Source organism: Vipera ursinii (genome assembly GCF_947247035.1).
Source record: "Vipera ursinii genome assembly, chromosome: 3".
In the NCBI taxonomy this organism is placed as follows: Eukaryota; Metazoa; Chordata; class Lepidosauria; order Squamata; family Viperidae; genus Vipera; species Vipera ursinii.
This window is the reverse complement of record NC_139516.1, coordinates 143281995-143308056: the sequence shown is the minus strand read 5'-3', so window position 1 is coordinate 143308056 and position 26062 is coordinate 143281995. Positions and strand designations below refer to the sequence as shown.

Here is a 26062-nt window from a genome sequence, read left to right as displayed (position 1 = left end):
AGTGACAGATTTTATTTTCCTGGGCTCCAAGATCACTGCAGATGGAGACTGTAGTCAAGAAATTAAAAGACGCTTGTTTCTGGGGAGGAAAGCCATGGCAAATCTAGACAGCACACTAAAAAGCAGAGACATCACCCTGTCAACAAAAGAGTGTATAGTCAAGGCTATGGTCTTCCCAGTTGCAATGTATAACTATGAAAGTTGGACCATAAGAAAGGCTGAGCGCCAAAGAATTGAGGCCTTTGAACTATGGTGCTGGAGAAGACTCCTGCGAGTCCCTTGGACTGCAAGGCAATCAAACCGGTCAGTCCTAGAGGAGACCAACCCTGACTGCTCTTTAGAAGGCCAGATCCTGAAGCTAAAACTCAAATACTTTGGCCACCTAATGAGAAGGAAGGACTCACTGGAGAAGAGCCTAATGCTGGGAAAGATTGAGGGCAATAGAAGAAGGGGACGACAGAGAATGAGGTGGCTGGATGGAGTCACTGAAGCAGTAGGCGTGAGCTTAAATGGACTCCAGAAGATAGTAGAGGACAGGAAGGCCTGGAGGAACATTGTCCACGGGGTCGCGATGGGTCGGACACAGCTTCGCAGCTAACAACAACAACAAAGAGCTTCAATTAATTCTGCTAACTCCCCACCATTTGGTTTAGATGTATTGGCTCTGAAGAATTTGGAATTATTTTTGTATATTGTCACTCTGCTGTTTGCATTCCTACCTTTGTCAGGTAGTACTTGTTCCTGTGTCAAGACTCAAAGGAACCTATTTCATTCCCTGTCCAAAATACATTTGTATGCAATAAATCTATAACATTATTTAAGGCCAAGTAAGTAAAACATGGGAAGAATGTGAATGGATCTCACCACAATAAATTTCTTCTCCTGAAAAGTAACTTGGTGAGAAGAGAATCTGGAGTGCAAAGATAATCATTTAATCCTTTCTCCAAGTGCTAGTCAGTTCCCAAATAAATTCCCCATACAGCTGCTATTTTCCACTGCTAATAGCAGCTAGCAGAAACACCAGAGGTAAGTGCTTTAGCTTGAGGTCAGAGCCAACAGTGGATTAGTGATCCAATTATGTCTACTTTGGCTCTTTGCCTTAAAGTGCAGACAAATCTCATACCAATATATTTTTCTCAGAAAGTTATTGCAAAGGAAAAAGAGGCATTGCACGCAACACTTAAGGTATGATTCATAATTAAGAAATGCTTATTCTTTTTCATGGAGGCAGGAGAATAAAATCTCATTTTATGGTCACATGCAAAATGTATGGGTCACTGTTACTTGGCAATGTGGCTGCAACTAATATACATAAACATTAAGTGTCAATGTCTCTGTTAGGATACAATTACCTGGAACACCTCACCCTCTCTAGAGCAAGCATTTCTAAAGCTGGATATAAAAGGAACATTGATTAGATATGTCATTTGGAGAGAAAGAGCTAAATGAATACTGTAGGTAGGTCAAGAAATGATTGATTTACCTCCCTCTTTCTCTGCCCCTGGGATTAATGAAAATGGTCAGAATAAAATATATTTGTTTGTTTCATAGCAATCCTAAGTAGTAGTTTTGGTTAGAGCAAGGGTGTTCAACCTTGGCAGTTTTAAGATTTGTGAACTTCAGCTCCTGGAATTCCCCAGCCAGCCTCAGATTCTCACATCCAAGCAACAGTTGCAGGATGAAAGTACATAATTTAAGTTTTTAAAGAGTTAACCCTAGCCCTTAATTAAATGAGTCTCTGGGTTACTTTAGTTGCACATTTCATAACTTCCAGTCTTGCCCCATTTCCTTCCAAAAGTTATATTGCTAAAATAAAAATAATATGGAAGAATAAATCTGTCTGAAAAGATTGAGCTCCGGATTTGACATTCAAAAAAAAGTGTGGAGTTCACAGTTCTGTAACTCTAAGGACTCTTCTTCATGCCTTAGTAAATGTTTTTATATAACATCAAGGATAACATCAACAATCAAGAAATTATCTCTCTCCTCCCAGTTCACAACTGAGGCACCTTAAAGTCATCTTTAATTGTTTCAGCTTGATATAGACTGCTAGCATTGAATGTAGTCTTGATATACCTTTGTCCAGACAGCCTGTAATCTCAATAAAATGAGATTTGAAAAGGAAACAAGAGAACCACATGGATAAAAAAAATCTAGGAGTCATACATGAATTGAAATACTACTTTGAGCATACTTCAGGATGCAGCAGACAAATTGCCAAGGGAATTAAATTGCAATTGCACACACCAGGCCTACATATAGTAAAATGGACAGCATCGCTTCACATTGTATGCAGGTGGGGCAAATAACATCTTAAATGTTCCCATGTAACTTCTGAGTAACTTTGTGGGGTGCAGAAGGCTGCAAGAAGCTTCCTGATACAGAAGAATAGACAGACTTTTTGCCTTTTGTGTGTTTGTGTGTGGGGGGAATTCTTCTAGATTTTATTTATATCTCACATTTTTAAACCATCTCAGAGAGGGGCTCTGAATGGTATATTAATTGTAGATTTTCTTGCTGATTTCAAGGCCAAAGGGAAAGACAGGACACTTGGAAGGTGTCTCTTGTCCCAACCCAAATCAATATTTTTTTTAGATGACAGAAACTCTGGCTTCTTACCTGGCTGTGCAGTCTTCCAGTTTTATTAACTGAAGATATTACTATATTAGAAATATATACTTATTCTTTAGCTTCTATTGATGAAATTGTTGGATATCAACAGCAAAAGAAACAATAAAAATTATGGAATAGAAAATCCATGTGCAGGACAGAAAAACCAAATCTACAGGTTCTCAATAACTACTTTACAGCTTTGGAGTACAGAGAGAATTTTAAGGACATTTGGAACATCATCAGGGCGAGATCCATGTGTTACTCCAGAAGGCAGGTGCTGCAGTAGAGTAAGCATAGTTCTAGGTCCGGATAGATGATGTAATATAATCAAGGGTACTTGGAATACACTCACCATAGCATTATAGATGGTTGTAATTTGGAACATAAGAAAAGTAAATGGTAAAGAGCAGGAATTAACGAAAGGAAAAGCAGAAAAATATGTATGTTGTGTGTTAGTGAGAATAACTATGGTGGATGTAATCGAAAGTGGTTTGATCTTTTAGTGTAGCACTGCTGCACAAGGAAACAGCAATATTTACAGAGATCAAAACAGACAAAGTGGTGGTCCTGGCACTGGATCAAAGTCCCGGCTTTTCTACATGGAAGTGCAGAAAAAAGAGTGAGACTTGGATCATAATGCTGCTACTGCCATCTTGTTTATAACTCCCCCACCCCGTTACTACAGCTCACAAATATCACCGTTGGGACTTTTCACTCACTTTTTGTGTGCAGGGTATCCGTTCGGCTCTTTTGTGACGCGTGGACTTCAACTCCCAGAATTCCTGAGCCAGAATTCTGGCTCAGGAATTCTGGGAGTTGAAGTCCACGAGTCATAAAAGAGCCGAGGTTGCCTACCCCTGCCCTGGACAGACCCGAGATTAAACTCAACTTTGGGTTAGGATTTCATCACCACTCACTGAATCATGTCTAGCTGCAATCACGTTTGTTCCAATTTGTTCCAATTTTTTCTTTCATTTGCTCCCCCGCAGTTTGTCAACCTCAGCCACTTTGAGATGGACTGCAACTCCCAGAATTCCCCAGCCAGGACGCTGGCTGGGAAAGTCGGGGAGTTGAAGTCCACCGATCTTAAAACACCTGAGGTTGAGAAACACGGTTTAAAAAAAAAACACCAAAACCCTCTGCTCCCTAAAAAGCTTTTTATTGCCATGCCGTCCTTTCTGCTCCTGGCACCTAAGTAAGGGCGCGGACGCTTCAGCCGTAACGGGCTCGACACGCGTGAACAATAACGTCTGCCCCGCCCTAGGGCGGGCTCGCGGGCTCTTTTCTCCGCCTCTTTACGAAAGCGTGACGTAAAGATCCCGCCTCAGTTCTGTCCAGGCCGGCTTCCGCAGCTGGCGCGCGCGCGGGAGGGGGATGTTTGCGCCTTTGCGGTGGATCCGCGAGTCTCCCCGCCACTTGCTGGTGTGCGAGAGGAGCCACGTGCAGCACGCGCGATCTCGACATGTGGCGCACGTGCGGGAGCACGCTTTCAATTGTGGGGTGAGTGAGTGAGTGCGTGTGTGTGTGTGTGTGGGAAGGGAAAGCGCCTGGCTTTGAGGCTGTTCAGAAGGGAAAGAGAAGCTGATTTTCTTTTTCCCCTAAGAGACAAAGCGATTGCTCTGTATCCGTGGCCATCCCGGCTGCGGCTTCCGCGGGGAAGCACGATTGCGTGTTTCTTTAAGGAGAGGCATCTCCTGTTAGTCACAAAACCTCGGAGGATTTTTCGGGGCGGTTGAAAGGTTTTAGCGCAGGGGTAGGCAACCTTGGCTCTTTGATGACTCATGGACTTCAACTCCCAGAATTCCTGAGCCAGCATGGCTGGCTCAGGAATTCTGGGAGTTGAAGTCCATGAGTCATCAAAGAGCCAAGGTTGCCTACCCCTGGTTTAGCAAATGTGTAGTGGCCCACGAAGAACTAAAGAGCCTCTTGTTTGCGGGTGAAGAAGGGAGAGTGCAAAAGTTGGGTTGAAACTTAACATTAAGAAAACCAAGATCCTGGCATCCGGCCCTCTCAATTCCTGGCAAATAGATGGGGAAGAAATGGAGGCAGTGACAGATTTTATTTTCCTGGGCTCCAAGATCACTGCAGATGGAGACTGTAGTCAAGAAATTAAAAGACGCTTGTTTCTGGGGAGGAAAGCCATGGCAAATCTAGACAGCACACTAAAAAGCAGAGACATCACCCTGTCAACAAAAGAGTGTATAGTCAAGGCTATGGTCTTCCCAGTTGCAATGTATAACTATGAAAGTTGGACCATAAGAAAGGCTGAGCGCCAAAGAATTGAGGCCTTTGAACTATGGTGCTGGAGAAGACTCCTGCGAGTCCCTTGGACTGCAAGGCAATCAAACCGGTCAGTCCTAGAGGAGACCAACCCTGACTGCTCTTTAGAAGGCCAGATCCTGAAGCTAAAACTCAAATACTTTGGCCACCTAATGAGAAGGAAGGACTCACTGGAGAAGAGCCTAATGCTGGGAAAGATTGAGGGCAATAGAAGAAGGGGACGACAGAGAATGAGGTGGCTGGATGGAGTCACTGAAGCAGTAGGCATGAGCTTAAATGGACTCCAGAAGATGGTAGAGGACAGGAAGGCCTGGAGGAACGTTGTCCATAGGGTCACGATGGGTCGGACACAACTTCGCAGCTAACAACAACAGTGGCCCATACTAGAGAAAGTTGTACTTGGTCAAGACACCAGCCATAATGTGAGTTGCGCATTTGTTTGTGTGTCCAAATCACACTTGACCAATACTATTTATCAGTTTGTATGCAGCCTCAATCACTCAGGTAACTACAGGCGGTTTACATACTGCGATTAAAACAGTGTGAAATAACGAGTAGGCAAGAAGCAAAAACCAGAACATAACACCCACTGAGTGTTGGGGGGATAACAACTACAAAAGTTGTAACAAATGAAATAGAGGCAAGTCTGAGTTATAGACTTTGAGGCACCAGGAGAGTTCTTGTTTCAATGTCCTGGAATCCTCATCCTTGTTGGTGTAGTGAACTGTGATTACCATTTGCACTTTTTTTCTACTTCCTGCAGATTTTGATTCCATTTTTTTTCTTTGAAGTCAAGAGCTCTGGTTTACATTCCTCAAAAATAACTTATTCTCAGTTAAAGGAAGGAAGAATTGCAGTATAAAATCTCTGTTTTAAGATTCCACAAGAATCTTTTTAATGGTTTTGTTTTATTATGTAGTCCCTGACTTGAACAGTCACTCATTTTAGTGATTGGTCGAATTACAAGGGCACTGAAAAAGTGAGTTATGGCCATTTTTCACAGTTACGACCATTGCAGCAACCTCATGATCGCATGACCAAAATTCAGATGCTTGGCAACTGGTTCATATTTATGATTGTTGTGGTGTCCCAGGGTCATGTGATCACCTTTTATACTCTTCTCACAAGCAAATCAGTGAGAAGCCGGATTCATTGAACAACCATCCTACTGACTTAACAACTGTGGCAAGAAAGGTCATAAAATGAGGCAAAACTCACTTAACAACTATCTTGCTTAGCAACAGAAATTTTGGGCTCAATTGTGATCATAAGTTGAGCACTACCTGTATCCACCCAGCATAGTTCATGCTTCTGTATCTTCTATAGCAGTGATGATGAACCATTTGGGCTCAGCATATCAAAAATTACAAAAAATCTAACTTGATTCTGCTAGTTGTCATCAGGTATCTCTCCCCTTCCCCCAGCAAGAGAGAAATAATTATTTGTATATTCATTTATTTAAAATTAATACAGTCCAATCATGTGCTGCTATGTATTTTATAAAGAAATGTCAGATAATTACAAAAATGAAACAGGAGTAACCAATTTGTTTGGTCTAAGCTTAAGACACCAGATTAGAAAGCAGGAAACTGAGTTCAAGTGATGCCTTAGCATTAAAAACCAGCTGGGTGACTTTGGTCTAGTCACTCTCCCAGCCCAACCCATCTCACAGGGCTATTGTGAGGAAAATAGGAGAAAGGTGTGTTGGATATGTTTGCTGATTTGAATTAGGTATTTGTAAAAATAATAAAGGTGGGATACAAATAATTTTTCGGAGGATGCTCAAGAGCACACCTTATTCTTATGCAACCTCCGCATCCTTCAAAAATTGCATGAGAATGAGGCATGCTTTCAAGAATAGTTGTGGGGTGTTGGTGAATGCTGGTGTGTCATATTTGACACACATGTCATAGGTTTGCCATCATTGTCCAGTGAGATACATAATGTCTTATTTATATGTCTGTTCCACAATGCCTCTAAATGTGTTTACAATAGAAACATTCCTAATTAAAAATACATTAAAATAATATAAAACACTGCTTATTAAAAATCAAAACATTCATTAAAAATGGTGGTAGCAACACTGACACTTTCCAATATTCTTAATAGGGTGAACTAATTTGAAGAGGCCTTTGTTACTCTCTAAACCAGGGGTGTCAAACTGCCAGCCTGTGGGCCAAATGCATCATCCGGAAGCCCCGTCCACCCCATTGCCGGCAATGGCAAAACCATCCCTATAAGTTGCGTGATGTCACAAGTTTGACATGTCTGCTCTAAACCAAATAAAAGAACAAAAAATAAAATATTACAGTACATGTACATGTACATGTAGTACATGTAGTAGCAACATTATTCCGTAATGCCACCAACCAGAACAAGTATCTTAAATCTTAATTGCCCTCTCTTTAATTTTATGGTGCTGCTTGTTGCAACTATATTTGTTAATACGAGGTGTTCTCTGTGTGTGTTGAAAGTACATGTCTGCTTATGCATTGTGATTTATGTATTTTTAAGTGGAACTATTGTTTTATATAGTGAGGGGGAAAAGTATTAGATTCCCTGCTGATTTTGTAAGTTTTCCCACTGACAAAGAAGGGATCAGTCTATAATTTTAATGGTAGGTTTATTTTAACAGTGAGAGACAGAATAACAACAAAACAATCCAGAAAAATGAATTTCAAAAAAGTTATCAGTTGATTTGCACTTTAATGAGTGAAATAAGTATTTGATCCCCTATCATTCAGCTAGATTTCTGGCTCCCAGGTGTCTTTTATACAGGCAATGATTGGAGATTAGGAGCACTCTCTTAAAGGGAGAGCTCCTAATCTCAGTTTGTTACCTGTATAAAAGACACCTGTCCACAGAAGCAATCAATCAGATTCCAAACTCTCCACCATGGCCAAGACCAAAGAGCTGTCTAAGGATGCCAGGGACAAGATTGTAGACCTACACAATGCTGGAACGGGCTACAAGACTATCGCCAAGCAGCTTGGTGAGAAGGTGACAACAGTTGGTGCTACTATTCGCAAATGGAAGAAACCCAAAATAACTGTCAATCTTCCTCGGTCTGGGGCTCCATGCAAGATCTCACCTCGTGGAGTTTCAATGACCATGAGAACAGTGAGGAATCAGCCCAGAACTACAAGGGAAGATCTTGTCAATGATGTCAAGGTAGCTGGGACCATAGTCATCAAGAAAACAATTGATAACACACTACGCCATGAAGGACTGAAATCCTGCAGCGTCCACAAGGTCCCCCTGCCCAAGAAAGTACAGGTACAGGCCCGTCTAAAGTTTGTCAATGAACATCTTAATGATTCAGAGGAGAACTGGGTATAAAGGAGGAGGACTGTGTGTGTACATACACTGTGAATGGTGTGTTAACAGCAGATTGGTATACACATATTGCTCCCCAGATGTGGAACTGATAACTGTTATATATAGGCCTTTCTATCTGCCTAGAGAAATTACTGTGGTAATTATAGCTGTTTATGTTCCACCTGATGCCAATGTCAACATGGCGCTTTCTAAGCTCTATGACGTCATCACCAGGCAGCAGCAAACTCACCCAGAGGGCGCTCTTGTCGTGGCTGGGAACTTCAATCAAGCTTGTCTGAAGACAGTTCTCCCTAAGTTTGTACAGTATGTACAAGTTTCCACCAGAGTGAAGAACACTTTGGACCATGTGTATTCCAATCTGAAACAGGCATACAGAACTTTCCCTCTTCCTCACCTGGGTACATCTGACCATCTTTCACTCCTGTTGTGCCCAAAGTATGTTCCTCTCAGGAAAAGGACTCAGGCAGTCACAAAAAGGGTCAGAACCTGGCCAGTGGGTGCTCTCAGTCAGTTGCAGGACTGCTTTGAAACCACTGACTGGAGTATATTTGAAGAACAAGATCTAAATTCATATACAGATGCCTTACTCTCTTATATTAGAACATGCACTGATAGTGTTACAACGGATAAGTGCATTAGAGTTTACAGGAACTGTAAACCCTGGATGACTGCAGAGATACGAACACTCCCGAGAGCCCGGGATTCTGCCTTTAAGGCGGGGGACAGGGACAGATACAGAGAGGCCAGGGCAAATCTCAGAAGAGGCATTAGGATGGCAAAACAACAATACAAACAAAAGGTGGAGAACCATTTAGTGAACAACGATCCGAGGCAAGTATGGCAGGGACTGCAGCACTAAACCAACTATAAGGGCAGCACGAGGAGCATGGCAAACACCGATGCCTCGTTGGCCAAGGAGCTGAATATCTTCTTCGCCCACTACGAGGTTAAAAGACCAGACCCCGTAGCCTTTGCTGGCCGGCCTTCTGACTCTCAGCCACTCACCCTGTGTGAACACCAAGTGAGAGCTGTATTGAAGGCTGTGAATCCCAGCAAAGCCGCAGGCCCAGATGGGGTGCTGGGGATAGTGGTCAGGAATTGTGCTGATCAATTAGCAGGGGTCCTGACAAAGATTTTTAACATCTCCTTGCAAACGGCATGTGTACCATCGTGCTTGAAAGCAGCTACCAATGTCCCAGTCCCCAAGAAAACTGCAGTTGAGTGCCTGAATGACTACAGACCTATTGCATTAACGTCTGTAGTCATGAAATGCTTCGAAAGATTGGTTCTCCAACATCTTAGGACATGCCTCCCACTGGACTTTGATAAACATCAATTTGCCTACAGGGGAAATAGGTCGACAGACGATGCCATAGCTACTGCTTTACACTGTGTAGCAAGTCATCTCGAGAAGCCTGGAAGTTACATCAGGATGCTTTTTGTTGACTACAGCTCGGCTTTCAACACCATTTTGCCGAGCATTCTCATCGAGAAGCTGACTGACTTGAAATTCTCCCCCGCCATCTGCGATTGGATTCAAGACTTTCTTAGGGATTGGTTACAAACAGTGAGGGTCGGCTCTGCTTTGTCCACCCCCCTGAAGCTTTGCACCGGCATGCCACAGGGCTGTGTGCTTAGCCCCTACCTGTGCTCTTTATACACTTATGATTGTGTATCATCTGACCCATCCACTGCTATAATCAAGTTCGCAGATGATACAACTGTGGTGGGTCTTATTACAGGTGGGGATGAGACAGCATATAGGGCGGAGGTACAAAAACTATCCATATGGTGTAGTAACAACAACTTGCACCTAAACATCGGCAAGACGAAAGAGATGGTGTTAGACTTCCGGAGAAAAAAGGAGGAACCTACCCCACTTCACATCGGAGAGAACTGTGTAGAGAGAGTTTCCTCCTTTAAATTTCTGGGAGTCTACCTCTGTGAAGATCTGACCTGGAAAGTTAACACAACTCAGGTGGCTAGAAAGGCCCAACAGAGGCTTCACTTTCTTAGGATCTTGTGGAAGAACAGGGTAGAACAACAGCTAATGACCCTCTTTTACCGGTCTACTATAGAGAGTGTCCTCTCGTATGGTATTGTGGTTTGGTATGCTGGTCTGACAGCCGCGGATAGGAAAGTATTACAGAGGGTAGTGAGCACAGCACAAGACATTGTGGGCTGTTCCCTGACACCACTGGATGACATCGCCAGGGCTCGTTGCCTTGGAAGAGTGAGGAAGATTCTCAGGGATGACTCACATCCTGGACGGTATTTCTTTACTCTCCTACCATCCGGTAGGAGATATAGGAATATAGTCAGCCGTACCAACAGGCTGAAAAATAGCTTTTATCTGTGGGCTGTTAGGCTTTTAAATGAGACATAATCTTATGCAGAATTGACTTGGGAGGCCGGTGTGTGGTGTAGTTGGTTCACATAGTGTGGTGGGATGGAGGGTTTGTTGTCATTGTGTGTTGGGGGGAGAGAGCACATGGGGAGGCTCAGCTAATCTCAATGTACACATGTTGTACTTTGACAATAAAGGTTTATTATTATAAAGTATTGTGGTCAGATGAGACCAAAATCAAGCTCTTTGGCATCAACTCAACTTGCCATGTTTGGAGGAGGAGGAACACTACCTATGACCCCAAGAACACCATCCCCACCTTCAAACATGGAGATGGAAACATTATGCTTTGGGGGTGTTTTTCTGCTAAGGGGACAGGACAACTTCACCACATCAAAGGGACGATGGACGGGGCCATGTACTGTCAAATCTTGGGTGAGAACCTCCTTCCCTTAGACAGGGCATTGAAAAATGGGTCGTGGGATGGATATGACCCAAACCACACGGCCAAGGCAACAAAGGAGTGGCTCAAGAAGAAGCACATTAAAGTCCTAGAGTGGCCTAGCCAGTCTCCAGACCTTGATCCCATAGAAAATCTGTGGAGGGTGTGTGAAGGTTTGAGCTGCCAGATGTCAGCCTCAAAACCTTAATGACTTGGAGAAGATCTGCAAAGAGGAGTGGGACAAAATCCCTCCTGAGATGTGTGCAAACCTGGTGGCCAACTACAAGAAATGTCTGACCTCTGTGATTGCCAACAGGGGTTTTGCCACCGAGTACTCAGTCATGTTTTGCAAAGGGGTCAAATACTTATTTCACTCATTAAAATGCAAATCAATTAATAACTTTTTTGAATTGCGTTTTTCTGGAATTTTTTTGTTGTTATTCTGTCTCTCACTGTTAAAATAAACCTATCATTAAAATTATAGACCGATCACTTCTTTGTCAGTGGGCAAACGTACAAAATCAGCAGGGGATCAATTACTTTTTCCCCCTCACTTTAACTAGGTGGAGTAGTATCCAAGTATGTTAGAATTTTTTGTTATTTGGTTGGCTTAGGTGTTTAATATTGTATTGAGTTTTGAACAAAGAATTAAAACACTGTGGTGTACTGTAAAAAAGCATCTCAAGAAATTTGAGACCGTAGAACATGGGTATCAAATTAGATCATATCATGTGAGATATTGTGATGTATCACGTTTTTTGCCTTTGTGGAGCCGGGGTGGGCGTGGCCTGCATGTGACACATCCAGCCTGTGGACCAGCAGTTTGACACCTGCCATAGAAGAACAAAAAGGCAATTGTGTATAAATCAAAACTATCTACCAGGGGATTTGTGTAGATCAATCCTGTGTAGAGGCATTATATTGCGATTACTTTAAAAAAACTAGATTTATTTTTATTTTACTTTCAGTAAGGTACAGTAATAATAGTCTAATTAAACCATCTATTTCAGAGGTCCCCAACCTTTTGGGCACCAGGGGCCGGTTCTGTGGAGAGAGGTTTTTCCGCGGACCGGAGGGTGCATGGTTTTGTGTGCTACCTGCATTCCCATGAATGGGGTTTTGCTTGTTTGTGCGGCCCAGTTGCTGGCATGTTGCGGCCCAGTACTGGTCCATGGACTGGGGGTTGGGGACCCCTGATCTACTATACTTGGTATTCTGGCTTTCATCTCTTATGTTTAAAATCTATTCAGATCACTTTCATTTCTCAAAGGTTTACAGCAGGGGTGTCAAGCTCAATTTCATTGAGGGCCGCATCAGCATTGCGGTTGCCCTCAAGGGGGCCGGGTGGGTATGGCCTGGGTGGGCGTGGCCTACTGGGTGGGTGTGGCTAGAGTGCGTATGGCCTACTAGGTGGGCATGGCCAGCTCTACATCGTTCGCATCAAGGGTGCCTATAGGGGCCTGGGCAGGAGTGGGACAGATCTGAGGGTCTATGGCAGAAGGAGGGTCTCTGGGCCAGGGCCAAGGCAGCGGGGGCCATTCCCTCATTGTTTCCAGGATGGCTTCGCGGGCCGCATGAAACCACTTCACGGGCTGGATCCGGCCCCCGGGCCTTGTGTTTGACATGTCTGGTTTACAGGATCTGATTGTGCTACTTTAAACACCACCACCACCCCTTTTGCATAATTGTCAGAAAACAAGATATCATTGTAAATACTTTTGAATCCTTCCCAATATTGATGGTCAAGGGGATGTGTTTTGCTTGTCTAAGTCTCATAGCAGTTGGTTGGATTCCACTCATCGTATGGTGCTTCAGCGCAGTATTCTATTAGTATTTGTAGAATGAAATCGGATGTTAATAAATTGCCTATAGAGCTCTTATCATCATGGAATCTGTATTTTTCATTTCACTATCTAGTTCTAGTTTCATATAACAATTTGTGCATCTGATGAAATTGATTAAAAGTGTGTGCCTTAATAAATAAGGTATTGAGAGTGCTGAACGCTTCATTTTGTAAGCAAGAGATTAATACAGCTATTGTTCTGGAAGTCAATAAAACCAAGAGCAATGGAGCTATGTTACGGCGCAGAAGTGAATTAACCTGGCCTCCTTAAAATGGCTAAAAGATTAAAATCATCATAGAAATTGTCCCAATATTCTCCTTTCCAACAAGAATATCAACGTTCTAATAAAGGCCTGAGAAGGAGCCTGTTCAAAGGAATGTTTGTTGAAAAAATTCTTCACATGCCAGGAACCTAGTGACTGAAAAAATGAAATTCCAATCAGAAGATTAAGGCCACTGGATAATTTCTTAGACATTTATAGGAGAGCTGAGTTAGTCTGTGGTAGCCAGAAATTAGAAGTAGTCTGAAAACACAGTTTCTGATTAACAGATTTTATTAAAAATCATAAACTTCTGTGAGCTATTCATCATTTCCATTTAAGTATATTCATTTTGTTTTATCATAAAAGATAAAATACAAAACAGAAAAGCAAACAAACAATATATATCCAGCACTTACAACAACAAAAAAGAAAGAAGATTGGTGTACAAAATTAGAGAAAAGGTGACCCAAATGTCAAATTTAACATTAAACTAATCTTCACATCTCTGTGTTAACCATCTGTTACTGTATTTAACATGTAGAAAGTCCACAAATGGCTTCCAGACTCTTATAATACTATCTAATCCATTATCTCTGATCAAAGCAGTTAATTTCACCAGCTCTGCTAATTCAGTCAGTTTTAAAATCCATTCTTCAACAGTTGGCTATGCATCATTTCGTCAGAGACGGGTAATTAAATTGATGTTGGATTTTCAAAGGAGATGTAGTGGAGGAGGGGAAGGTAGTTATAATGGTAATGTTTGTAAATTGCCTTGAGATTACTTGATCTACCAGCAGTGCATAAACATTTAAAGCAATAGTCGGTATGACTGCCATAATGAAGATAGGCATGTACCATAGACAGAGAAAGCCAATGACGGACAGTGAGTCACCAAATTGGAATTGGATTCAAGAAATGTTGTATTATACCAGGGGTCTTCAAACTTGGCCCTTTTATGACTTGTGGACTTCAACTCCCAGAATTCCTCAGCCAGGCGTGCTGGCTGAGTAATTCTAGGAGTTGAAGTCCACAAGTCATAAAAGGGCCAAGTTTGAAGACCCCTGTATTATACAGTAGACTAAGCATTGACCTGCTATTTGGTATTGTTATTTTGTGCAAGATCTGTGGCATTGTTTCATGTTGATGTTTTGCAAGGAACTATGTAAAAATGTGTGTTTCAATCCATTTTATCAATGAATAGAAGATCTGATTTGTGTCCCAAATGTTCTTTTGATAGGTGTCCTTTTTGATACCTGATTGTGGAATAGTTCCACAAGTCCTAAAAAATGCAGTTGCTGATATTGGGGAATATTACCTTGTAAAGAATTTATTTCTTCATGAGTTAGTGACCCAAGAATTCATTAACACATTTGTGAAAAAAGGTAAGTGAGAATTAACTTAGATAACTGTGAGTAGCTTTGTTCTCTCTCCTGAGCTCCCATCCCATGGAATACACGCCATCAGTCCTGCTCCTGGACTCACAGTTGGTAATAAATTATTATGATCTCAGAATATGTTATGATCCTTAGGAGAGAATATGTTTCATTTTGCTTTTGTATTTAGGATGGGGAATTCCGTAACTTTCTGAATTGAAATTCCCTGAAATTGAAAATCCACAGTGATGGACATAACTGTTCTAAACCCCATTTAATAATACTAGGATCTCTTCATTCTTTTATCTGCAGCATTCCCTCATGTGCGGGTTAAGTAGCTAACCTGCAGCACTGTATGAAAGTCTTCAGTCTCATATGTTCTTTGTCTTTTAGAAGCAATAACCTTTTGTGACATTGCTAGAACTAGCAATTGCCTCCCCATATTGCTTCTCAAGAACAAATCTAGAGGGAAGTATATTCCCTGGCCCAGCACTAGTGCTGTGGTATTGGAAGAGAAGATATAGCAGCAACTCATAAAACTGTTGTAATAATAGTCATCCAGGGAGCCCTTTTGGTTGGAGATAAATAAGCTTCTTCCTCTTAATAGCAGTTCTGTCTTGTATTTCTAGTATGATGTTTTTTTTAAAAAAATCATCCAAACCTTGTGTGTATTTTAGGTACATGTTATGCTCTTACGTATAATACAAGAATTGACCAAGACAATACAGCTGCTTTGCTACCAACAGGTATGAAATCAGATTTAAGATAGATGTTTAATGGCTCCAGAATGTTAGTTATTTAACTCAGTGGGATTAAGCAATAATTGCTAAGAATGAGGGAAGATCACAGCGTACATATGAATCATTTAGCCAAGTATCGTGTTTACATACCTCAAAATTAAGCACTGACATGTACACCTCCCCAAGTCTTCTTCAGACATAATTTGAAGTTATACTTTTAATCACTTCTATTTAGGTGGAGGGATTGCAAAAATCAATTCTTACAAATATATATTCTATAAGTTAATTTCACTTTGCACACCTCCTTCACCATGCAAGAAAATTTTCCAAGGGAATGAAAGACCCATCCCTGAGAACACACATATTCAGCTGCTGCTTAGTTGCATTGTTCTTTATCATCCAGAAAAGAGCTTTGTATGGAATTTCTGAGCTGGCATCCCTAACCTTTAAAAATTGGGGCAGAGGGAGAGAAGCAGTTTTATACCTTTTGAGAAATTAAGCAATTTATATTGTCCAGGGCAAGACGTAAATTCAACTATCTGAATTTCCTTGAAAAACTGGAGTTTAGTATCAGTGGAGTTAAATGCAAAGGCAAAGAAGCAAAATGAGGTCATGAATTTGGTCTACAAGATTTTTATGAGGATAAATTAACACAGTTGATGCTTGTCCCCCTTTGTGTAATTGTATGTGGTGAGTTTTTAGGATGAAAGAGCTATGTCTATTGCTAATTTTTGGTGTTAAAATATGTACAAATGAAATAGGTTATAAGTTGTTCTGAACCATATGGGTTTTGCTTGTTATAGGCAAATTGATTTTATCAGTAGATAAGGATACTTATGAAGAACTTGGACTGCAAGGCCATCCTTCTTTGTATTCTGGTAAAAAGCCAATGAGATACAGTAAGTATCTATAGTTCATAAACATTACCCACTTGTTTCTGGTTCTTAAATAGTTTTATGAAGATTTATGTTTGTTGGTGGGGTGGGGAAGACTTGTAAAGTAGAATTTAGTTTTCAGTTTGAAAAAAAACATTTTAGCCACCTGTACATGAAGTGGAGGGACGCGGTGGCTCAGTGGATTAGGACGCTGAGCCTGTCGATCAGAAGGTCGGCAGTTTGGCAGGTTGAATCCCGAGTGCCACGTAGCAAAGTGGGCGCCTGTTACTCGTCCCAGCTTCTGCCAACCTAGCAGTTCGAAAGCACGTAAAAATGCAAGTAGAAAAATAGGGACCACTACGGTGGGAAGGTAACAGCGCTCCGTGCGCCTTTGGCGTCTAGTCATGCCGGCCACATGACCACGGAGACGTCCTCGGACAAGTGCTGGCTCTTCGGCTTTGAAACGGAGATGAGCACCGGCCCCTAGAGTTGGAAACGACTAGCACGCATGTGCGGGGGAACCTTTACCTTTACCTTTACATGAAGTGGTTGCCCTGACCCATTAATAGAGAATCCTTCACAGAAATGTTTCATGTGCCTGTACTGTAGTTGCTGTGTTGGAATGGCTGGAAGTCTGGGATTTTTTGGAAGTGCAGGAGTGTGTTTCCATCTTGCGGATGTAGACATTGTGAATAGAGCTGAATTGGGGTCAGTATTAGGGTCCAACTGAACTATAATGTCTTGCACATATATTTTATTATAATATTTAACAGGGCTCTTTTTTGTACTAATATAAAGGAGAGGGAGAGAGAGAAAGAAAGAAAAGCTTTTTAATTATCCAAATAACATGTGAACTATTAACACTTGTTCTTTTTGTTCCTTTAATAGTTATTACAGTTGACTTGATGGATACAGCTTTCAGTCCAGAAAATAAAAAATATAAGAGAATAATTTGGGCCCTGAAGGAAAAAAAGCCACTTGAGTTTGAGTTCTTGTTAACTTGGCAACCCACAGGTAATAGAATTACAAAAAATAATTATTCTTGGCTTTTGATATTTTTATGTGTGCTTTCAGATGCCTATATGTATGTGAAAAACAAGATACAATATGAGAATGAGAATTATATAATCTGGGAAGACTGCTTTTAGGTTTCAGTGTAGGGTTCCTTTGAATTAAGCTCAACTCTAGGTATCTTAATCGACTCATAAAGGTAATTATTTATTTTTGAAATAACATTGTGCCGTTGTACCACTGAGTATTTTCATCTTGCTAGTTTAGCCTATTTCCCTGGGAATTTCCTAGTGATCTCTCATTCTACCCTTGTTAAGACCACCTAAGAACATCCTATTGTGGAATTATTTCAGATAAAAAGGAATGTTTCTTAATTATTTAAAGTACAACAGTAGGTTTGAATATGAGATTAAATGCAGCGTAAATAGTACAATACAGTAAAACCATAATTTAATGGACCATTTGATGGGACAGGGTATTTAGTTATTCCCAAATATCTGATAATCTAAAATACGTGATTTGCAATAATTGTTACTTAAACTCAGGCAAAATGGTTTAGAGAGGTCATTCTCTGAGAACTGAATCTGTGGTTTCTCAAAAGAAAATGGAGATTAACAAAATGAGAGTAAAAAGTTGGAGGTCATAATCTTTGGGCATTGCATAGATGCAGTTGCAAGAAGACTTCATTTTTTTAATGCAGCTTTTCAGTAGATTAGATCTCTTTTCATGTACCATGACAGGAACTCGAATACTTTAACTCAGGATGTTTATTTTTGTGGCAATGATTATCTGTCTTTCAATGTGGGATGATGTTTGGTGTTTTTTGTTTTTTTAAGGATCAGAAGAAGCAAATTTGATGTCCTATTTTTCTAAAAAGGAAATACAGGCTTACCGGCCAAAAGTAACTTTTAGCACATTAAGAAATGTGCAGTGTCCAATTCTAAAGAGTGATAAATTGCATGGTGAGCCAGATGCAGCATGCAGCGCACAAGAATTGTTTGAGTGGCTTGGGGCCATTTTTACTCGTGTTGGTTTGTAAGTATTTTTTTTTTGCATTTATTTACAGTTAGCAAATCAAGAAGCAAATGATGAAACTTTCATCATACAGCCAAAAATAAATCTGTTGCCAAATTGTAAATTTGTGGGGGGAAATGGGATTTTTAAGAACATGTTATCTCTAGGGAGGCCTTAGTGACATTTGGAAGAGGTAAATTATCTAGGGGTGTGTTTTTGCCTTGGCGTTTTGCCCTTCTCTTGAAGGCCAGCTGTGCATCAACCTCATCTGCTTCCAGTTTGAAGTCCTGAGTGTTTGCTCTCCTGTTACAGTATCTATAACCTGGCTGCCTTTTTGTCCCTTAAGCCCCTGTGTGATACTGTGTGTTTTAAATTTTACTTGGTTATTTTATGGATTGTAACTTGCCACGAGTTCCTCTGGATAGTGAGTAAATTACAAATGTTTATGGATGAATGAATCCCAGTGGACTTTTATTAGCAAGAGGTTTTACTTACGTATTCATTTATTCAGTTTATGCGTGCAGGCATGCAATTTGTATCTCATCCACTTGTACATACTCTGGATGGCTAAGTTCCATGCCAAAAAAAAAAGTTATGCAGGTATTATAAGATAAATTTCTTAGCAACAAGGGGGTTCTTTTTAGGAAGAGCGTCCTCCTGGATTCACGGCTCAGTTTGGAAGATCATATAGGAGCCGTGACCAGGGCGGCTTTTGCCCAGGTTCGCCTGGTGCGCCAGTTGCGACCCTATTTGGACCGAGATGCCCTACGCACAGTCACTCATGCGTTCGTGACCTCCCGGTTAGACTACTGCAACGCTTTCTACATGGGGCTGTCCTTGAGGACCACTCGGAGGCTTCAGCTGGTGCAGAATGCAGCTGCGCGAGTAGTAATGGGAGTTTCCCGATACTCTCATGTAACACCTCTTCTCTGCGAGCTGCATTGGCTTCCAGTTCCCCTCCAGGTGAGATTCAAGGTGCTGGTGATGACCTATAAAGCCCTAAATGGCATGGGTCCAGATTATCTAAGGGAGCACCTGCTGCCAGCATCAGCCTCCCATCGTCCTGTGCGCTCCCACAGGGAGGGCCTCCTTAGGGTTCCGCCGGTTAGGGAATGCCGGCAGGTGATTCCAAGGGGGAGAGCATTCTCTGTGGGTGCGCCTGCCCTATGGAATGAACTGCCAGTGGAACTTCGGACTGCCCCAGACCTTCGCTCGTTTCGCCGGGACCTGAAAACTTGGTTATTTGATCTTTCTGGCCTGGACTGAGGGGGTTTTAATTTAACTTTAAATTTTAAATTTTAATTTGTTTTAATTGTGGGCTAGTCTTAATTTAATTCTATTTTAGTTGTATTTATTTGTATTGTTTAATTCGCCCTGTAAACCGCCCTGAGTCCTTCGGGAATAGGGCGGTATATAAAACCAATAAATAAATAAATAAATAAATAAATAAATAAATAAAAAATGGAGCTCCCATTCAAAACCAAACCCATCCCTCTGCAAGTAAGCAAAGGACAGATTTCTTTAGTCACAAAATAATGAATGAATGCTCCAAACAGGTTTTATTTTTCATTTTCTCAGTTAATTTAGAAAAGCCATTGATAGGGAAAAGAAGGATGTGTGCTATAGCTGGAGTACAAAAGAACATTAAAAAACCCAGAAAGGACAGACATACAGTCCATCCTTGCCAGGGATCAGATAGCAATAGCAGTTAGACTTTTATACCGCTTCACAGTACTTTACAGCCCTCTCTAAGCAGTTTAACAGAGTCAGCGTATTGTCCCCAATAATCTGGGTCCTCATTTTACCGACCTTGGAAGGATGGAAGGCTGAGTCAATCGAACTGCCAAATTGCTGGCAGCTGGCAGTCAGCAGAAGTAGCCTGCAGCATTGCATTCTACTTACTGCACCATCATGGCTCAAATCAACATCCACTTAGCTTTAGAGAATGAGCATTCTAATCCAATCAGTTGAAATATAATAATCACAAGAAAATTCATCAAATGAAGTAACACCCCCATCACATTTCAACTCATTACATCTACTCTATTACATCAAGTTCAACTTTCATTAATTAAAAAGCGCAGATGGAATACTTTTAAGAAGTGTTAACATTTTATTAATAAATACAACATGGATGAAAGCATTGAATGCGCATCTAGCACATATAACTGAACAAAATGAGAAAGGAAAAAAGGATGAGAAGAATCAAGGATTTAGATCCAGAGTTGGATTTAGTTTCTTCGAAACTTCATTTCCTTTCAAAATGCAAATATGGTTATTAATAAAAGTCTAGACAATCAGTAGATGACATTAAATTGTATATGCAGGGCGCATTGTTCAGTTATATTTGCAAATATCTGTTCAAGATGCAGATTCTTCCAAATCAACCATACAAAACTTTGTTGCTCCATTTTAGCATGTTGCTGTGTCAAAAGCCATTTTTCATTAGTATTGTCTTTACATGGTCAAGAGTTTTCATCTAACTTTTTTATTTTACTGACATTCATCAATGCTTCTGTCCGTTCCTCACCAGGAGAGCATACCACATTTCATTGCAACGTAGCAATGTTACCTGTGTGCATTTCATTTTTTTTTCTTTTCTTTTTTTAAAAAAAGCTCACAACCAAATAAAGTGACATTATAACAGATAACGTAATTGTAAAAAATGCTAAGAAAAAAATATAGAAAAATGTATAAAAACGGTAGTGTAAAATAGCAGGAGCAGTCAAAAAGAGGAAAGTAACTGCAAAACAGAAATTATTTAAATTCTGTATAAAAATGCTAAACACCTTTTGGTTTTACTTGTTTGTTTATGGAGTGCCTGCCATATCTAGATAATTAATCAGTGAAACTCTGCTATAAAGCTCCAAAACATTAAAAAAAGCAATTAGCCCTGAATGGATGTTAAGTATCTAATATAATTTTTAAGCAGAACATTTATTTGCCTTGTTCAAATGTTACATGTGTCCCAGAGCTGTTTATCTTACATATCTTCTATTTGCAGAGAAAACACATCTTTTAGTTTTTTATCAACCTGTGTATGTCCTGAGCCAAGCACATTGATAGAACAAGCTTTGATGTGTACAATAACTGGCTTTATACCATCAGAAAAGATCATTCATTTATTGGAGCAAATATGGTAAGCAGTGACTTGACTAATTAGCATTTAGAATTGCTCAAATTAAGGCTTGCTGGAGAATTAATCCCACAGAACATAGCCATATTTTTTTTTGTATTACGTAAGTTTCTCTTGTGCCTGCAAGGCCACATTTCCATTCTACTTACTTATTTTTTTTTATTTGGTGGTAGTAACTTTTTATCTCAGTTTACCACAACCTTCCAAATACTATTGTTTGAACATTTCACTTAAATTTAAGGGCAGCAGCAAGAAAGTTCTTTTCCTTGAAGAGCATTTGAAGGCAGGCCCAGGACAGGAATGATACTGGATTTCATTCAGATGAATTGAAATTAAATACAGAAAATGGAATAATTAAATACAGTGAGAAGTAATTTTTGCCACTTGAAAAAGTTACATTTGGATAAATATGGAATGTGGGGTTCATTTATACAAAATACTTTAGGTTAAAAAAACATAAGTCATATAAGTGTTTGTATATGCATATTTATGTTAGATAATATATGGAATTGTAACTATTGTAACAGCATTATTATTATTTTGTATTTTTCCACTTATTTTTAAGCACTTGTTATGTAGCTTTTTGATAACGAATGTGTTTTGTGTTTTGTTCCTTTTCTTTCTTTCTGATGTTATAATGAAAGAAAAAAAACTAATAGAAATAACATGTGAACAACATATATAAAGTCTTATGGTTTCCCAAGCCTTTGATGAGTACAGATTGTGCATTCCTGATATAGAATATCAGAAATAAGAAAGCTAATTTTCAAGTTTCCTTTGAAGTTATAACAATAATTTTTCATATGGTATTGATCACTAGAAGTTTGTTTAATGACTTTGGGTTTGAATAAGAATTTGTTTATTTTTTATTTTATGAATAACTAAATATTCTTTTTTTCCCCGTTTGTATATTCCAAAAGTGACATTGTCCATCCATGTTCGTGGCAAAGACAGTTTTTACATCAGTGTTCTTAAAGTGTTTGAGCTCAGTTACCCATTTTCTTGGTTTTGAATAATGTCGTTGCCACCAAACAAAAACAAAAAAACCCTACACTTTCAGACAAAATGGAAGACCCAAATTGGATTGTCTACTTACAAGCAATTGCTCCCTTACCTTCAGGATATACCCCAATTATCTCCTTGGAGAACCATACGAACCATTGTTTCACATGTTGGTTTGCTCTCTGTGTTAAATAAATTAATAATACATGGTTATCACAAAAAATCCACTAGCCTTAAATAGAAATGACTAATTTCTCATATTGTACTCCATGCCATATTTTTGACTCCAGTCTTATTATGCACATTGATATCATCATCTTGTAATCACAGTACATGGGAAGAGAATTGTTCCCGTTTGAATAGATATGTTTTTTAATTTCATATACTTTATTCATGACATTATTTTATCTTTTCCAACAGTTGCTATTTTGAAGACCCAAAACTTGCTCACTGGGTATCTCTGACTGTCCATGGTTTTGCTGACAGCCCTGTTTCCTGGAGAGAAAATGAACATGGCTTTCTAAAAGGAGGGGAGAATTTATACAACTTCATAATTTTTAGGAATCTAAGCTACTGGCTTCAAATGGCAGTAGGAGCATATGACAACTGTCCATAAATAATTGCCTTGAGTGCCATTCCAGGTAGTAACTGTAAATAAACATTTTAATGAAAATATTTACCCTTTAGAAGGGTGTGGGACATTTATTAGCTTCCTGACTTAAAAAAGTGACTAAAACAGAGAAGTAATGTTGATCTTGGAAGGCATGAGTGTAAATAAGAATTATGAGGGTTATGGTTTCTACCAGTTTAGTTAAGTATGAATTCACAAGTTTCAAGCACTGTGTGCATTTTTCAAAGTAAGATGATAAATTATTCTTACCAGAACTTATAGCAGGTCTATATATCTATATCTCTTAAAGCAAAAGTGGAATAAAAATAATAAAGTTTAGTTGTTTTGAAGAAGCAAAGAAAATCCTTATTTTACCTTTGTGCCTTTAATTATTAACTGATGTACTTATTGCAGATTAGTAGCTTTTTAAAATTGAATGGGTTGACCTTTGTCTTAATTTTCAGAGTTTCATTAAGTACTTGGGGTGGACGGCACTGTCCATGGAGAAGATGGAGGTACATAACTTTGGAAGAAGACCCATTCTACCTGCATTCTTTCTTTAAAACTTCAACAATTGGGTCCTTCCACAAGGTGCTCATTTTACAGGAATGCTGCTTCAAGGACAGATTTTTTTCAGAACTTTCTTAGACATATCTCAGACACTGGAAGGAGCGTGTGCAAAACTTCTAAATTCCAAATGGTTTCAACCTGAAAATGCCCCATTCTGAATCTAAAACAATTGTTTTGAATTTGAACCGGACTGTTGTGACTTTCTCAGAATTGTTCCAATGTTGTTCTGAACATTTCAGAAGTGTTTTAAGTGTAAAAGAGCTGTCTTGAACTCGAAGTGGGATGTTTTGGACTCTGGCTGTTCAAATTCGAAGTTTTTGCATGCTACTAAATGCTGAGTAACATTTGAAGGGGTCTAAGGTGAAGTGGTTACAAGAGGCACAAAAATTTTAAATGAATTAGTTTATATTAACAAACTTGGAATGATAATGTTGATTAGATGTGCATTAGATTAGATTATAGATATTAGATCAAATACATGTATCCTAGTATGTAACAGCATTTCATCCAAGCAAATTAAGCTCCCAGCCCAGCGGCTTCTCTTCCAACCTCTTCCTGCGAGGAGACAAGACTTCTAGAGCTTCTTGACTAGAGCTGCTTCAAATCCAGGTGGGGCATCCAAAAACACTACTTGGTTGCTGGCCTTGGCTTCATTCCCTTGAGAAGATGCTGCTGTATGTGCCAGCAGCCAAAAAAGCTAATAAAATCCTTGACTGTATAAACAAGCATAGAATCGAAATCATGTGAAATATTAGTATCACTTTATAAAGCCTTAGTAAGATCACACCTGGAATACTGCATCCAGTTACAGAAAAGATGTTGAGACTTGTGAAAAAGTGCAGACAAGAGCAACTAAGATGATTAAAATCTGGATCACTAAAACATGAACAGATGGAGGATTTGGGTTTGGCTAGTCTAGAAAAAAGGGGGGACATGATAGCAGTATTACAGTATTTGAGGGTATGCCACAAAGAAGAGGGAGTCAACTTATTTTCCAAAGCACCAGAAAGCAAGGCAAGAAACAACGGATGGAAACTAATCAAGAAGAGAAGCAACCTGGAACTAAGGAGAAACTTCCTAACAGTGAGGACAATTAACTAGTGGAACAGCTTGTCTTCAGACATTGTGGGTGCTTTATCACTGGAGGTTTTAAAGAAGAGACTGCATAGTCATTTGTCTGAAATGGTATTGGGTCTCCTGCTTGAGCAGGGCTTTTCAACCGGTGGTACGTGTATCACCTGTGGTACTTTGCCACATGGCAGGTGGTACACGACCATCCTAGAAAAGTATAGTGGGGGAGGGGAATGAGCCGAAAAAAGCCAACCCTGGGAGAGTCAGCTGGAGCTGCAGGACTGTCTGGGCTTGGCAGAAGCCCCAGGTGCCGGCAGGGCTCCAGCTAATGGATGCTTCCAGAAGCAGCACAGAGCTGGAGGTGAACTGAAGAAAAGGGGGGGAGGAGAGGAGATGATATTAAAGGAGGTGGTTTGGGCGGAAAAAAAGACAACAGGGAAAGGGGACAGAAAAAGCTGTAAAACAGGCATATTAAACTGCCGGCCTATGCGCCGGATGTGTCACACCAAAACCACGCCCACCCCAATGGGGAAAAAGTTGCGATATGTCATATATTGTCACATGACGTGAGTTTAACATGCCTGCTGTAGAAGGAGAGCTCAGCAGGTAGGGAGGAAAGAGGGAAGAAGCAGCAGCTGTTGCTGGAAGAAATGGTTTCCTGGTTTGTTTTCTCCAGCCAGGAGAATGCAATCAGCGTTGATGAAATGCTGTGAGACAAGCATGTCAGAAAGGAGGTGGGTTTATTTAGTTCTGGATCAGCTAGCAGCTTGATTGGGTTATCATAAGGATTTTTGTGCAGTTTTTACTGCGTTTGTAATTCAGAGGCTCAGTTTGTGTGCTTTGGTTACTGGGATATTTGTTTCAGAAAAGCTAGCGGTGAGTCCAAAGTGTTGACTTCCATAGGTTTAATCCCTTTAAACAAATGTAATTAGTTTTACCCCCTTATCTTGAGTCTCTATGGCTTTCAGAAAGTTTTCTTTGAAGGAAAACGCGTAAAGGCTAAAGCTTTTTGCAATTGCCTGAGGCTTTCAGTCTTAGATTGCAACACTGTGACATGTGACACGCCTGAGGCAGCTTAAAGAAAAAAACCCAGGAGTTTAGTGTTTATTCTGGGAGGGCTTTGTGAGCCTTTCTTGCTTTGCACTTGATTCCTGTGTCTTTAAGGGTACAGGGAAGGGATTGGGTGTGTGTGTGCATTCTTATTACACGGTGGAAGGAGAGCTCAGAAGGCAGGGAGGAAGAAGAGAGGGAGAGAAGAAGAAGGACTGACAGCCAGCTGGTAGTAGTGCATATTAACAAATATGGATAAATTCATCATACATTTGTCAGTGCTAAGGAAAAGTAATTCAGCAAAGGAACTGCCACCGAAGAAATTAAAACTGGTTCTTTTTTTTTCTTTTTTTCTACAGTTTGTAATATTTTATTAGATTATAGAATAAAATACAAAAATACAAAAGCAAATAATAGGACACAGTGGGGAGGAAAAGGGGGGGAGTAGAAGGAAGCATTAACATTGAACTTATCTCAAAGTCT

At 40.1% G+C, this 26062-nt stretch overlaps 1 protein-coding gene across 2 annotated transcripts; it reads left to right on the top strand.

Annotated features, from left to right (window-relative positions):
* Nucleotides 1-3959: 3959 nt before the first annotated feature.
* On the top strand, nt 3960-24232 carry RPP40 (ribonuclease P/MRP subunit p40). 2 transcript variants are annotated; one of them, XM_083357748.1, is made up of 9 exons: nt 3960-4113; nt 14365-14509; nt 15178-15246; nt 16044-16139; nt 17004-17129; nt 17963-18161; nt 21145-21279; nt 22699-22919; nt 23353-24232. In XM_083357748.1, exons 1-8 carry the CDS (start codon nt 3988-3990, stop codon nt 22892-22894), a joined length of 1092 nt encoding a protein of 363 aa, XP_083213874.1. In that variant the 5' UTR covers nt 3960-3987; the 3' UTR covers nt 22895-22919; nt 23353-24232. The 2 variants fall into 2 exon arrangements, with proteins under 2 accessions (XP_083213874.1, XP_083213873.1); XM_083357747.1 differs by having other exon boundaries at nt 22699-24232.
* Nucleotides 24233-26062: the final 1830 nt, after the last annotated feature.

Coding starts and splice junctions, on each gene's coding strand:
- RPP40 (XM_083357748.1), top strand. CDS start 3,988: ATGTTTGCGCCTTTGCGGTGGATCCGCGAGTCTCCCCGCCACTTGCTG. Junction 15,247..16,043: donor AGCTGCTTTGCTACCAACAG/GTATGAAATCAG, acceptor TGCTTGTTATAG/GCAAATTGATTTTATCAGTA. Junction 17,130..17,962: donor GTTAACTTGGCAACCCACAG/GTAATAGAATTA, acceptor TGTTTTTTTAAG/GATCAGAAGAAGCAAATTTG.